General features: G+C 33.6%; 1 protein-coding gene across 2 annotated transcripts; it reads left to right on the forward strand.

Moving 5' to 3' along the window:
• The first annotated feature begins 39 nt into the window (after nucleotides 1-39).
• On the forward strand, nucleotides 40-16040 carry Tbc1d22 (TBC1 domain family member 22). 2 transcript variants are annotated; one of them, XM_074143198.1, is made up of 9 exons: nucleotides 40-504; nucleotides 1589-1719; nucleotides 6380-6520; nucleotides 8015-8154; nucleotides 8865-8996; nucleotides 9766-9952; nucleotides 11208-11390; nucleotides 12216-12439; nucleotides 14327-16040. In XM_074143198.1, the coding sequence occupies exons 1-9, from the start codon at nucleotides 425-427 to the stop codon at nucleotides 14462-14464; spliced, it is 1356 nt and encodes a 451-aa protein (XP_073999299.1). In that variant the 5' UTR covers nucleotides 40-424; the 3' UTR covers nucleotides 14465-16040. The 2 variants fall into 2 exon arrangements, with proteins under 2 accessions (XP_073999299.1, XP_073999300.1); XM_074143199.1 differs by lacking the exon at nucleotides 6380-6520.
• Nucleotides 16041-16165: the final 125 nt, after the last annotated feature.

Consider the following 16165-nt stretch of genomic DNA (forward strand, 5'->3'; position numbering starts at 1 on the left):
AAATCGATTAATTTTTTTGGTACTAAAACCAACCTTCCCGGACACCTTCATTGTATGCTAGCAGAGTTTGTTGATTGTCGTGATTTCCTATTTTGATATGTTTGCTCTGTTTGAGTGCATGAGAAGTTTATAATTATCTTCATGATGTTGATTATATTCTAAACAGTTTTGATAGTTGAAATTTAGTTTTTAATAATTCAATATAAAAAACTATGAGAATTAAACGAGAAAAAATATAATTAACTATAAACACTATGTGAAAGCCAGGACTCCATTTCTTCAACGTCGATCAGTGAAAAAATTATCGCTTTTTATTAACGGTTTAGATGTATCGTTATTATTTTGCTAATTCCAATGTATTTTTAAGTGAATAGTATATTATGGTGGCCTGACTATTTGTTAGGTTTCTATAAATGTCACAAAAATGGAATTTTCTGAAAATGTTGACGATGCCAAAGGAGCTGGTTCATTTTGGAAAAAGAACAATAAAGCAGTACCTGGCAGGTAAGTTTATTTCCTTCAGTTTGTAATTTATTCATATATCTTTTGATTGTCGAATAAATCAATTAAAGAAACTGTCAATTTTATCAGTGGAGCCTAATTTTTAATAATGTAAAATATTTTGGTTAATATTTGAATGATTGGCAATCATGTTTTGTGGTGAAACACATCTTTTGGATGTACTAATGGATGAACTTTTTAGAAACAAGGAACTGGAAGGGTGTACCTTCCTCTCTATATAGTTAAATGCCAACGCTGAGAAGAAAGTGAAACCATTGATTGAGGAATAATCATTTCGAAAATAGCATTTTCAAATTAGTTTTTTTTTTAACGAAGCATAGCATTGTGCTGAATATATATAACATATATAACAATAAATAAATAAATAGCATAGTGCTGAATTCAACTTGTGAAGAATCCGTTTAGAATGTTATGAGGGTTCTGTTTTCAATTAGAAAGGGACTCTTCCAGTTTGTTTCAATAGAGTTCATTTAATGTGTTAAAGGAAAAAAATTCGTAAAGTATGTAAGCTATCCGCCTCTATTCACGATACCTGATCGGTATTTGGATAAAAAGCCTGCCTGCAAGATTGGCAGTACTTTACAGTTTCACACGTACTGCTTATGTACATGCAGATCATTGCTTTTATTTGAAACTTATTTCCAGGAAACCTTATTTAAATAAGCAGAGTTTTTAGGGAGGGGTGAAATTAGGCCCTACTGTAATGTGCAATTCATTATACGATTCTAACACCTGCAATAATGTTTATCAATATCAGCTGTGAAGTCATATTTCGAATTGTAAGGTTTATGACCGCATAGGCAGCTTAACTTACATCAATCAAGCTAACTTGTTAGTACGAAATATAAATTAAAAGAGAACATAACCAAGTTTTTTTACTTATCTTTCCAAAAGGTAATACAAGCATAAATAAAACAAGAGTTAATAAGTGACTGTTGAACAGTAATAAAAAATAAGCTTGTTGTTTACGAGCAGACATTTACTAAAACTTGTATTATTCCCAAAATGTTGTTTTGAAAGAAGAATGTTTAAATATTAATGTCTTTCTTATGTTGTGTTACTTTAGGCCAAGTCCTCGTAAAGAAGTGAAATTAATGACTCCAGTAAATGCGGGAACATCATCTTCGTTCCATGATTTCCAGAAAAGTGTCAGCGATGCTTGGGATCTTGGCGACGATGAGTTCTGCAATATGTCAAGTAAGTTTTCGGTTTAACTTGGAAGACGTCCTTGCTCTCTGTATTGCATTTTACAGTTGGCTGTCCTGGTTGTTATTTAAAGTTCCTTTGGTATATGTATTTAAAAACTGGTAAACTGTAAAGCCTAGCCTTTAACAAGAAAGTGAATTTCTCGGAAAAGTGTTCAGGTTGAAATTATCAAAAATCAAATCAAGTTCAATCGAATGTAGTTGTCTCGAGACTGTTGGAGATGTTTTCTGAGCCTACCGTGCCTTTGTAAGGCACATATGACATTGTTGAGTTCCGTGAAATAATTGATGAATCTAATTGAAAGCTGTATAGAGATGAACAGTGGATCCATACTCTATAATTGTGGTATCAGAAGAAATGAGAAAACTGCACCTTTTTTTTTCTTCTGGTGCATTGACGACTGGTTATTAGCGCCTATTTCACTAATATATTTGTTTTATTGTGGGTTTCTGTTTGTTCCGTATTAATCTGTATGTCCTAGAGTTTTTTTTATCAGTTCTTACTGCATAAAATATGAAGGACAATACGCATGTTAAGTTGTAACGTAGATAAAGCTGTACAAATTATTTTGCTTACTTTTTAAGTACTCGACTGATGTAGACAGTATTAGTCGCGTCAGTATCCTATCTCTTGTTGCCTCTGTTCCTAATGACCGGGTAGCATTTTTATTCAGTCATGGCCGTTATTCTTTCTAAAATTGGCATGCAAAGCGAAACGTATTATTTATTTATTTTTTTTAAAGAATGGTCTGATGTTTGAGCTTGTTATTAAAATAATCTCAGTTCGTACTGGTAACGTTCAGAGCTTCATTTAAAGCAATCACTTTCTTAGGCAGGTTTCCAAGTAACTGAATTGAGCGACTGAGTTTTTTAAGTATGCCGAAAACTTGATCTTATAGATAAATCGCTACATTTTTCCGAGAGCATTTCATAAGGTATAAGGCATTTTCATTAAATCGTCAGAATGAATACACTTACTGCAATTATTGAAGGTACAATACCTAACAAATTGTGTCGGTCACAGAGCATAGTACTAAATAAAGCAGAGTTCTACTTCATATGAAGTTTCAGGTGGTCTAAGACAAAGTTATATTGTACATGCAGCGTTACCATCGAACTGCTGAAATGTTGAGTTTAAATTTTGAGCTACGATTTTTATTTGATGAACAAAATTAGCGCACAACTTTATTCTTACATGCAAAAAATAATTTATGTTGGTATGTACTCTCGAGAGTGTCTTTATTCATATTCATTATTGTTGTGGAGCTCTTTTTTAGGAAAACCATGGCGTTGTCTTACAAAGTATTAGTAATTTTAGGACACTGGAACCGTGTGAGATTTATGTGAATTAAGGGAGAGGATGTTCTTTATTGACAAATAAACCTGTCGTTGATTTTATAAAATTCAGTAAGTGGTGAAATACAGGTAATAGGCAGAAAGACAAGTTCAGGTTGGCCAACATGTTTATTTTATTTATTATTCATTGAAAGATCTCGAACGAAATCCAAATTATTTATGCACGTTTGGAGAATTGGCAATGCGGTTAGTTAGATCTGCGTACTATGGGAAAGTGAAAAAGAAGACGTAGGAACGGAGAGAATAAATAACCCCTTAAAAAGGGCGCCTGGATAGATATTAGGAAATAGATAGATATTTCCTACTTCCAAGAAATTCATTCCATTAGAATCTGGTGTGAACACACACAAGATTCTCTTTCTTAAAATCTTAGTTTTAAAGATTGAAACTCCGAAATCTACCTTACATTTTACCCTTGTAAAAGTACATCACACTAAAATGGCACTTAAGAAGTGTAGAGCTAATCCTATCCTACCCTAGAATGCTCTAATTTTTCTAGAACAATTTTTAGATTAAAAAGTTATAAAGCTACCTCTATCTAAAATATACACAGATTAAAGAAAATTTAAACTAGTGAAAAAACCAGTCTGCAAAGTGGATTTCTGGTTGAGTAGTTTTTTTTGAAAATAAAATTTTACGCCATGCCTGTAATTTTTCTTAAAATTATGTTTAGTATTTACACATTCCACTAAAATATCACTAAAAGGAAAGACTACCCCCTCCATGTATCAATTTTTTTTTTTTGAAAAATGTTTCAAATAAATTTTTTTAGGTGTATGCAATGAGTATACCAAGTTCAAAGAAAATCGACGAAGCCATTTTCGAGAAAATCTCAAAATAGTGAAAAAAGAAGAAGAAGAAGAAAGATTTTTTCGCTAAGTATATCAGATAAGGTCTCATGGGATACTCGCACGAAATATAAAGTCTGAGCTCCATGCGAATTGTTGATTAGATTTGAAGAATATTCACGTAATGAATGTTTTATAAAAACTTTATTTTTACTTTCACCTACTAGTTGAAAAATTAACTTGACTGGTTAATATATTTCTTCTTTTTTTTTTTTTTTTGTATTAATTTAATTAAAATTTGTAACTTCGGATACCTTATTTCTGTAAGTAAAAACATATATTTGTTGAGGTCCTGTCAAATTTTGGACTTTTTCTCGGAAATATCCGAAGTCCTCTGAGTCCAAATTTGTTTAGAAATGGTTCCTGTGTGTGCATTGTCTTATTTGAACTATCTAGCTCGAAAACTAACAATCGCGCGGAGTTTAAACTTTATATTTCGTTTGTTATGGTTGGTGTGCAGGGTTTAAGAAAATCATGGGTGCCATTTTCTGTAAAAACCTCAAAAAAACTGAAAATCGAAATAGTAAAATAGATCTTCCAGTGGTTGATTTCGTTGAAAAACTTGTTGTGCGTCCAGTGGTAGCCCATAAACCATACCATTAAATTTGAACTTTTTGTGATTTTTTTTATTTTTGATTTATGGTGTATGCATAATTTAAAACAGACACACACCCAGACCACTTTGTAAAAGCCATTTTTCCTTACTTAAGAACCTCAGTTTGATGAAACGAAACGTTTTAACATTTCAGCAATGCTTTAAAATTAATCTCGCTTTAAGGGCGGTCGAAACTTTCAATTTCTGTGGCGAATTATATTATTTTCGTAATTTTAATTTATGTTTTTGCTGGACATTACACCTGGTCAAACTGTTTCGACATTATTATTTTTTGTTGAGCTGCCAAAGAATTTAGTGTGTGGTTCAGACCAAGCGTCTTTCAGATTTGAAAAGCTGTGACAATGCGACATCCATCCAGGATTACGTCTTTCTATACAGAATTTCTGAAACTTTGAAAACGAGGGTCTATAATTTGTTTTTACAAACTTTCTCGATGCTAAAGGATAGAATGAAAAGACATGTAACCTTTTATTTTCTTGTTTTCAGTACCTACAGTGTTTCACCCCTCAAGTTCAAAACACCCCTGTTATGCTGGGGAGATCTCGCCAGTCCCACTTGCCCTCACATAATAAGTCGTGGTTAAAAACAAAAATAACTAAACCTCCAAGTAAATCCAGCTTGTAAGCACACGAATCACTATTTGTATCCTAGTAGAATCGTTTTTAATTTTTTTATTTTAATTTTTTACATTTAGTAAAAATGAAGATTAAAGTAATGGAATTCACTTTAATTAAGCGATTGTGCACTATGTGTATTAAAAATATCTATATCCCCCATAGCATGTTACACTTTATTTTCTCTTTCTACTCAGTCTATATAAAAAATAAAAATATATAAATTCACCAATATAAAAAAGCACTACGCTTAAAAAAATTAAAAATAATTATTGAGTCGATTATCAACGGGAAAGGTTATAAAAACTTAATGTACTAAGGGATCAGACACGTTTTCAAAGTTTAATTGAGATTACTGTTATCGGACAAATATAAGAATCTTAATTTCTTCCCATCACTCATATTCTTTATGTGGAAATCACGGGTATGTCTGGCTTATTTTATGGCTCATTGTGCGTTCATTAATTATGGGTTTGTTAAACATATTTTCTCTTCTACGCCTTTGACTCTTCTGAGTATAAACAGAGAGAGTTTGTAATATGTAGATAGCTTTAACTGGAGACAAAATGCTTGATGGCATACTGTTATAACATTTTTGTATACTTATGAAGATGTTCTGAATTAAATTTTCAAACGTTTGTTATTTTCCGTTTTTAATCTGAGTGTTCACTTTGAGACTTTAGTACTAATACACTACGTTTTACCATATTCTGTACAACTTACAACCTAACTGAAACGGTTCGATGGCTCGAGGGCCTTCGCCCAGACGCGACATTTATCTGACATATTCAGTACTTATCGCCCGTATTATTGTTATTTCGATTTTCAAAGCATAGCTGCTTGTTTTGGACAAAGACTTGGAAACTTATTACTCTTCAGAATTTATTTAGATTCGTGAGGTCACTATTTTGTAGGTTAGGCTATGTTTTAAACTTTTTTTGGATATTGAAATGATTTTATTGGATTTTCTTTGTATAGTATTGACATAGCAGTTTTCATTTTACTAATTTACCGATTTTAGTACAGAATTTTAGCAAAAATTTAATACAGTGTCCTTACCATAATTATGTTAGAAAAAGTCGTTTAAGAGTTTCACATTAGCGTCGGTTATTCTTTTCAAAATTTTGTAAAATTGCTGTAAGAGAAAGTCGTCTTTTATTTCCTTCTTTTATTTATACCAGTTATTTCTTTTATTTTCTTTGATAACTCCTTTTTTAGATTTAAAAATCTCGAAGAAGATCAGCCAGTCAGCTGCGGAATGTGTAATCAATATACATAAACATAAATACGGCGGTTTCTTGACTGGCAGGCTGAAGAATTGTGTTAATAACACTTGTTACCTCAGCAATTTTGATAAAAGTAAGTGTTGTAGTCCCCTTTTGCTGTGTATGAATTTGTTAAGACTTCCATTTTTTTTATAAGCACGGGGTCGTAATGTCAAATATGGCTTTATTTCTTTAAAATTTAGTGTAGTTTTGGGTGCTTATTCCCACACGACTTTCTCTTACTGCGTACTTCTCCAGAGGTAATCCTAATCCCCTATGTCCTGTCTGAATACAGGTGCGAGCGGTATTGGGACTAAACTACACATGAAGTGTAACTGCGCGCGATATTCTCTTTAGTAAAAATGAAAAACCTAACGCTTTCTTTTTTTACTGGAAAACATTTTAGTAAAATTCAAATTATCAAGGAGAGTGAGAACCTTTTTTTTTCAGTGCCTTTCACAGAATACAATTTAGAAGTCGACTATTTCTTTAATGTTACTATTGCCAGTATTTTATACATAATTGAAGCGAGTTTATTATTTTTAAAAACAAAAATTTAATGTACATTTAAATTCATTAAATGTTTTTAATAAAGTGACAAAAATGTTTAATACATAAATGAATATGTACTTGAATTGCTTGAAAGAACTGTACTCTCAACTATAGGATCCCTTGCCTTTGAATATAAATAAATAAAAAAAAATACATCTCCGTCGCGAAGATTTTACTCCATAAAACACTTCGCTTTAAAATTTCCGCGCTGACTGGTCTAATACAGAGTAGCTCTGGGCTACTTACAAGAGAACTTGGTATTGGATTGACTTACCGGGCACTAATATCCTGCCTAGAACCTTGGCCTCTAGTCTAGCCTGGGTGCAGGTTGACCAGTTAGTCAACGTACGTTGTTCAATTGATCAAAAGTGGGCTTCATAAAAAAGATTACTGAGCCAGTATAATTGGTTTCATAAAAAAAAATTGTCAGAGTTAAGGGGTTGAATTCGACATAACTTTTTGAAATTGAATTATACTTTTGCTTTAAAAAAGTTAGGAGGGAGCGCACGGATACATCGGATCTTGTAATTAAAGAAAAATGTTGGCAAAAGTAGGTTTAATGTGGTTGAAAAGAGGTGTGTTATGATGCACTAGTATATAATTAAGGAGGCTTAGTAATTTTTTCGTAATTGAGCGATTAAGCGAATAAGGAATACAAATTCTTTTTTTGTTATTCCAATGGTCTAAATAAAACCTATCACTGGCCCGGCCTGTATATCGCAAGAACTTTGGCTCTTTTCTAAGGCACCTTCGGAAAATAGGAATGTAACGGGATTTCCTTTACCTTAGCGATCGTTGAAAGAATTGAATCTCGCTGTACCTTTAAATTAGTCTGTAAACAAACGCATTGGCTAATAACCTCAGCATGAATTATTCACGTAAGGTGATTATGCCAGCTTGTCCACTACCATTAGAAGCTATTCGCGTCTTCAGTACATGCACTGCTTGTTAATGAAATAAGTTAAAAAGTTCTAACTGGCTTTACATTAAAAGCTATATTATTCGCATATTTGTATGACTCTGCTTTCTGTTTTAGGTAGTGATGTTAACCGTTCAAAGGTGAAGAAATTTCAGAATCTTCTGCAGTCACCATATATCAATTTAAGCGTATTACAAAATTTAAGTTGGCCAGGAATCCCGCTGCCAGTTAAAGCTGATACTTGGAGGATATTATCGGTGAGTTTGACACTTATTTTACTTTCTCTTACTTCTATCGTATGGATCGTATGTAATTTTTGATATTGAGTATTTATCAAATGTACATATTTTAAAGTCACCTGTGCACGATAAAATTGTTTGCAGAAAGTAATGGGGTGTGTGTGTGTGTTTGTTTTTTGTTTATGTGTGAAACCCAACAGAACGTTGCGAACAAAATCCTCAAGTAAGTACCATATTATAGAACAGATTTGTTGTTGATAGTAAAAGTGCAGAAGTTCCGTGATTTGGCGCATTTTGTCTTTTAATAATGTTACTAACGATTTTGCAGCTCTATAGCGAGATAGGAAGTAAAAGTAGAATACCCGAATGGGACATATGGGCGAATAAAAAACGTTATTCAGTCACTAGATTTGCGATTGTCTGGTGACGGAAAGCATGAACGGGACTTGTAAAGAAACATTTATCTTCTCGTATACCGCATTAACCTCTCGAAGCAGTTGAGGATGGTTTTATTAAAGTTCAAAGTAGGTCTCTAAAGCGCCCCCAGCATCTTGAAGCAACCTTCTGAATCATTTTGCGCTGCATAATCGTTATTACCGTTCGTGAGAAGCAATGACTAATAAATCGTATATCGGTGATCTCTGTTTTCTTCCAATAACGCCACCACAGAAATTTTTTGTCCTTGTCTCCTCCAGTACTTTATTTCATAAGTAGTTTTGGTTTTGTAGGGTTACGCGCCAACTTGCCTTGACACAAGAGAAAGTACCCTTAGACAAAAGAGGATGGAGTACTGGTACTTCGTGCAGGAGTATTACTATGCTGGCACACGCGATGATGCCTACCAAGGAACTTATAGACAAGTATTGTAGATTTTTATTGATTTTCTTGAATTTTTAGTGTGGTATATAAAAAAGCTTGCTTTTCATCAATAATAGAATTTAATAAAAAAAAAGTTCAAAATATAACCCAATGTGTGGTTGACTGTTTAGTCATCTTCTGTCTACTAGTTGCTGGATCCCTCGCTGTTAGCTAGCATTCATTGAGTCAAAAAACTCATCCACCCTAGAGTCAATTTCGGTAAAGTTATTAAAAAAGACTGGAAAGTCGGAGCAAAGCCTGGACAACAAAAGAAATTCAGTTCTATCAAGTTCTTTAGTTTTCGTTTGTTCCGATGAAGGAAAGTGGCCGAATGTATCTTGCTGGATCAAAATCTGGCTATTTAATGAAAGTATATATATATATTTTTTTTATGTTGGCATAAATCTGTTATCTCCCTCATTACTGATTCTGCCTTTCTTTCTAAGGATGTGTCATCATTATTACGTTTTAGTAACCAACGTCATCTTGCCAACGTCCCTCGCTTTCATTTAGAGCACAAAGTTTCACAGTTGTAAACTTTTTTCCAGTAGTGACGTATACTACTAGAGTATGTCCATAGGGTGTCTAGTTAGAAAAGCAGTTCTTTGTTCATTTAGACAAACTACCAATATTCACCAAAAATTTGAAGATTTAGTAAAAAGTTTATGTTAGAACTTTGAGGAAGTTGTTTGAGTTTTTATATAAGATTTTATGAATTCATTTATTAATTTACAGTATTAATTAATCATAATTTATTAATATATTTTCTAGATCCATATAGATATTCCAAGGATGAGCCCAAATATTTCTTTATTCAGACAGAAAGTTGTACAGGATATTTTTGAAAGGATATTATTCATCTGGTCTGTAAGGCACCCTGCCTCTGGATATGTTCAAGGAATAAACGACCTAGTTACGCCATTTTTTATAGTCTTCTTGTATAATGTACTGCCTCAAGGTATTTTTACGATTGTTACAAATTGACAGCTTATCTTTGACCCTGATCCTATTTAGATTTCAAATTGATATTACTTCATGCAGTCCAAAAAAAAAAATCCCCATTCTATTTATAAAGTGATAGGAATAAGATAAATGATGTTCTGCGTATTTTATTTTCCTGCTTTTCACCCAGAATCCTGTAGCAATGCAAGACCTGTGATGGTTGTTTTCCCTGTGAATGGATCCTACAAAATGGTTTTATAACACTTATGAAATTCTTCATGTCTTTGGGAGAAGATCAGACACCTTTCTAGCCCTAGAATATTGAAAATATTGAATTTTTCTTCAAATGCCCAACTTGGAATGTTTAGGATGGTGGCGAATCGACAAATTGCCTTTGTTTTCACTCCAATTGTTATCAGACTTGACAGAAGAATCAATGACAATTTTCTAGGAGATTTTTCTGTGGAAACTCCAGTCTTACCTTTTGCTTCCAAAAACTTGGTGAAGGCATGCAGCTCTCGAGACTTGAGAGAAGGCCGTGCAAACTGTAATAACCCATTTTAAGCTATTTATCTTCATATAGTTCAAATAGCCGGCTTGCTGAGAGTCAGTCTGTACTACTGATATACTCAGCAAAATTCAGTTTTCGCCAGGTTTAATAATTATACAGTTATTGTACCTCGCTTTTTGGGGAGCTGCTGAATCTAGCTAAAACACTCGTATGTTTTAGAAATACTTTACAAGGCGTGCTAAACTATACTCTTGGTAACAAGTAATTAATTATCATGGTACTAAATTTTCTCAGATGATTCGTTCGTAACAATTAACAGAACTTAAGAACTGTCAAATCTGTGAAAGCGGGTTTAAATATCTTGAACTGTAATCCATAAGATATGCATCCATTTCCACCTAAAACGGGCTGTTTTATCTCAAGTCCCCTCACAGATTTTGAGTTGCCACATCGCGCAAGACAGTGCCTGTAGTAGTTGTTAATGGTATAGTCAACTGTGACTGATACCCACTGAATGAAGTTTTGTCTGAGGTGATTTAGCCAGTTTGTTAAGGAACTAGTAGCAACCTGTAAGTCTTGGAAAAGTAGACTGCATTTGTTAGAATGAGCTACAAAATTCTTGCTGAATACTTATTTAAAACTTCTCAAATAACTTTTAGATGCAGTTATAAATAGTTAAGAGTTAACAACCGTTTACAGTTTTTGTTAAATTTACTGTATCTGATTAATTTGTCTTTCTGTGTTGGCCAAAATTATACAGGTGTAAATATTGACTCAGTGGATGTGGGAAAATTGGAACCAGATAAAAGAAATATGGTTGAGGCGGACTCATTCTGGTGTTTCTGTAAATTTCTAGCTGGAATCCAAGATAATTATATATTTCCTCAACTTGGTATTCAACACAAAATCAACCAATTGAGGGAACTCATCAAGAGGATTGATGGTGAGGGGCATGCTCTCTTAAAAGAATTGATCTCTGGCAAAACTAGTATGAAACACACATAGGGCGTTTTCTTAGTAAAATTTTCAAGGTTCTGATTTGCTCATATTTACCGCCAACTTAAAATATTTATTATTTGTTTAGCTTCAATATTGTTCAGGTTCACAATAATAGTATGATACATGATTTAATTTTGATAGAATATTTTTTATTTTATATTTATTCGGAAATGGAAATTGGACCTCTTCAATAAACCAAAAAAGGTTAATTTTGCCTTACTCCTGGCAGAAGAGAAATCTCCTATTTTTCTGAGGCACCGGGGTTTTGCGCCTTAAGTTTACGTCTGTAATAGTTCCTTTTTCCTTCCGTCACAATCTGCACAAGGGCTTGTGAGTTTTAGATCCTCTCGTGAAAATGTTTTGAGTTAACCATACTGTACAAAAAGGCTGATTCAATAGACACTCAGCCTGGTCTAGCACGATTCTCTCGGAAAGATGTGTGCCTTAGCCCAGCACAATAGAGGTTAATGTGATGGAATTGCCGCAAACTGGCTCTAGAAACTACTTCTTCAGTCCAAAAACTAAAATAACACGGATATCTCCAGAAAAGCACCGAGGCATAAACAAGAACTCTGCCCTGTGTTGACCCAAATTAGATGGAAGGTATCCCAGATTGGAGGCCCAGCTCAAAAAACTAGTCCTTGCTAACTTATCATGACCGCGTCGCAGAAACAGAAATCAAGGGAGAATTTTGGGCTTGATAGCCGTTGCTACACCTGCTTTTATGCATGTAAAAAAGATTTAATATGTAACGTTATCAATTTTGCAGGTACCCTTCACAGTCACCTAGAATCAAATGGTATTGAATATCTACAATTTTCCTTTAGATGGATGAATAATTTACTGACTCGTGAATTACCGTTGAGGTGCCTTATAAGGCTCTGGGACACATATCTTTCAGAACTAGATACATTTTCCACATTTCAATTGTTTGTGTGTGCATCATTTCTGTTACATTGGCGAGATGATCTACTGCTTGAAAAGGATTTTCAGGTAAGTACTCTCTTCTGTTACTTTGGAGTGTAGTTGACCGTACTTGTTCTGGAAGATACTACTGCAGAGTTACATTTGATTTAAATTTAACTTTCAGTGCAGCAATCAGTATAAATGATAAAACTGTTGTAAGGCATCTTTGTGCCAGCAATCCTTTTTTTGTTTGGGATTCAAAAAGCTTCAGTGGGGTATAAAAGGTGTTTGATGTTGTAGGTGCTTCAATTTTCCCCCCTTTAATCAGACTGAAGTTGCTGGGGCAGGTACATTAATTTGTGCGCTTGCGTTTCACCAAAGGTGGGATAACATCTGGCTATTTTGAGTTCATCAATTTTTTTTTGTATTCTCAACGTTTCTTGAGTAAGATTCATTGAGTATAATTCACCAATTATAATTACCTGAATAAATTTGGGTCATATTTACTCAGTGTGAGTGATGTTATTGATACATAAATCTGTAATAGTAATTGTGGAATTGTTTGTTTTACCTTCATTCAATTCCAATTCAAAAAATTGAAGATATTTCCACTTTAAACAGCTTCAGTATTCGTGCAGACCCGTAAATTGGCTTTAAAACATCAGATAATAATGATGCTAATAGGACTTAACATCAGGTTTTTGCAGAGAGAACAATGTGTGACCTTTTTAGAACAACAATAAGGGACAATAAGAACAACCCCATAACGGTTTTGGAAGCGCTTTTGCTTTGGGACTCTTGAGCAGTCAAGGGCCATCTCAGGTTGAGGTGTCCTGCCAAAGTATTCACAGCAGCTCAGGTGAAATTGAGTGCCAATTGAGGTTCGTGAACCAATATCTGCTTTCCCGAAGCAGATGTGAAAAAATGTAGTTTTGAGGGACACTATGCAGTGAACGTTAGAAGTTTAGGAGTGAATATCCTCTCGAGTCTAGAGAATCTGGTGAAGAAGGGTGAAGGTGCAGGCTAGTGTTATTCAGACGGTTCCAGACAAATTGGCCTGTTTAGAACAAGTGCTTAGTATGGTGTTTAAAATAAGGGAGAGCTGTAGCTATTGGGAGTTCGACTTCAGTCTTCCAGACTGAGAAGGTTGAAATAATTGAATGCGTTTCGGAGGAATGGAAGGAAGAAAATATAAAGACGAGATTATATCAAGGCTTTTTTGAGCAAACCGTTTATAAGTTTATAAGAACTAGAGGAAGAATGTAGAAGAATCGACGGCCTGGTCTAAAAAAAGAACGTTAACTATGTTAGTAAGAATTGGCTTTGTTGTTATGATCTTTTAAACCGATCTGTGCTCTTTAGTAGTAGTGAACAAGTTGTGGAATTGGTTTATTATAACCTAAACCAGTGACTCCATTTTACTAACTCGTAGGTTTTGTATGTGGGATAAGGCGTATTCACGAGTGAATGCTTGGGAATTTTGGAGACAGGCTTTCATAAGATATTGTCAACAGTCTGGAAGGTTACCTTTCAGGGAAGTTCTTAGGGTTGTTTATTGTAGCGGCTGGAGATTGGGGGAAAAAAATGTCTCCATGCTCAGAATTAGGTCTCAAGTCCTTTTGGCGTAGCAGTGATAATAATATTATAAATAAAAATGTAGAACATTTTCCTTTGGTTATGAAAAAGTGATTTCAAAGCAATAAGTAAACACTGCGCGACTCTTGATGAGATGATTGCCAGATTTAGAAAATATTTGTTGTTTTTGAATGTATATCTTATGTTCAAAAATGTAATAATTTTGAATTAAAATCATCAAATCATTCTCATTGAATGCTACAAAAAATCGTTCGTTCATATGAACGCAACCTTAATAATATTCGAACATAATCCACTGTTCGGATTGATTTTATTATTGTTCTAAGTGCCCGCAAATGATTATATCAATGTGTAATTTAAGTTCTTTAATTTTTGCAGGGATTAATGCTGATGCTACAAAATTTGCCGACTCAAGATTGGAGCGATGTACAAATTAATATGTTGGTTGCCGAAGCCTACAGACTAAAATGCACTTTTGCAGATGCACCAAATCATTTTCAAACTCAGGGTAGTTGACAACTGCGCATAAAAATATATTATTCCTTGTATTAGTTCTGAAAATTTTTATTAAAGTTTCGGAATTTTTTTTTTAAAGGCTCTCTTTTGTGTTTTACTTTTTTTTCGCATTAATTCTTGCAGTTTAAATATGCTCATATTTAAATTTGAAGAGAAATGCATTATATGAAAGAAGCCGCTACAAAATTTCAGTGCCAAATAAGATCAAAATCCGTTTTAAAAAGAAAATGTGGAACGTTACAATACATAAAAAATGATCTTTTTTTTTGCCAAACTAACCCTTTTCTCTACTTTAAAAAGCCCACACCCAAACTAAGCGAGGCATTCTATCTTCTGGGCATTTTTGTTATAGTATTTTTCATTCTTTACATAAATAAAAGAAGTAAAATACAAATAAATTAAAAAAATTACATACCATAAAAAACTATATATTGATTTTTAAATCAAAATCTTGTTTACTTTAATTCATTGCGAGGCAAATGTGAAAATTTCCTGATTTCTTGTGAAAATGTGATTAGATAGATCCGCAGTGCTGGATAATATCTTTAGATTTCATCTGCCCTAGCACACATGTTTACTGTGTCCCTGACCGGTTTCGACTTTCATTCATCATCAGGAAAAAAAAATTAGTGAAGTCGAATTTTCTCACTAAACTGATTTATTTACCTCTGATGATGGTTCAAAGTCCAAAACTGGTCAGGAATGGAAACATGCATGCTTCGACAAATAAAATCAGCAATGTTTCTTATTTCTGTTTTGAATTATTAGATTAGAAGTATTTTGAATGTAAAAAACGTTTTGTTAATAGTTCTCTCTCTCTCTTTCCCTATATATATTGTGTGTGATTTTTTTTGTTTTTAATGTCTGAGTCAATTATTCAGTTGTTAAGTATTTTCTCAAAAACGGTTCATATCAACTTTTTTTGAATGTGCTTGCATGTCGATTATGGCATCTATAATTAAAATTCTTAAGGAGAATTGTAAAAACTTTTATTGTGGAGGTCTAGTTGGGCGAAATGGAATTACTGTTTGGATCGTAAATTGTGAATAGGAGTCGAGAACAAAGTAATTCTTTTTAGTCTCATAGCCTTCAGCTACCCATAGAATTGTTAATCATGCAAACTGAAGAGCACTTAGTTAGAATACCTAGGTTTCATCTCATGGGTCGATTCACATAGCATATGAGAGACTTGGGTAACCCCATAGAGCTAAATTTTAGGCTCAATGGTGAGAATTGTTTGCAAGTAGGTGCTGATTAGGCGTGCTTAGAGGAAGCTCGCATCAATGTTACTTTCTTTTAGGATTTTCTTTTTGTACCAGGGGTAAGAAAAGTCTATACTTTTTCCCGTACAATTAAAAAAAACATTGCTCTCGTCTTTAGTATATTACTTGAAAAGGCCATTATAACTATAATTTGAACCTTTCTATGAATGAACAGTTTTCCTTTCCATTTACTAGCTAAAAAAATTATTTACTGGTTAGCATTCCAAACATTCCTGTTTTCATTTACTACGCATTTATATTTTTTCACCAGTATAAAAAGTATAACACAGAGCGTAAGAGATATGAAAATCTAAGAGTTCCAGGTCGGGGCGGGCTTTACGCTAATTCAGTTATATTTTTTAGCCATGAAGTAAAGTACGCGGCTTGAGGTTAAGAAAAGTAAGCGAAAAGATGTAAGCGCACTGCTGTCAACAACCAG

The sequence above is a fragment of the Rhodnius prolixus genome, unplaced genomic scaffold, assembly GCF_049639745.1.
Source record: "Rhodnius prolixus isolate KJV_2025 unplaced genomic scaffold, Rpr scaffold_12, whole genome shotgun sequence".
NCBI classification, from domain to species: Eukaryota; Metazoa; Arthropoda; class Insecta; order Hemiptera; family Reduviidae; genus Rhodnius; species Rhodnius prolixus.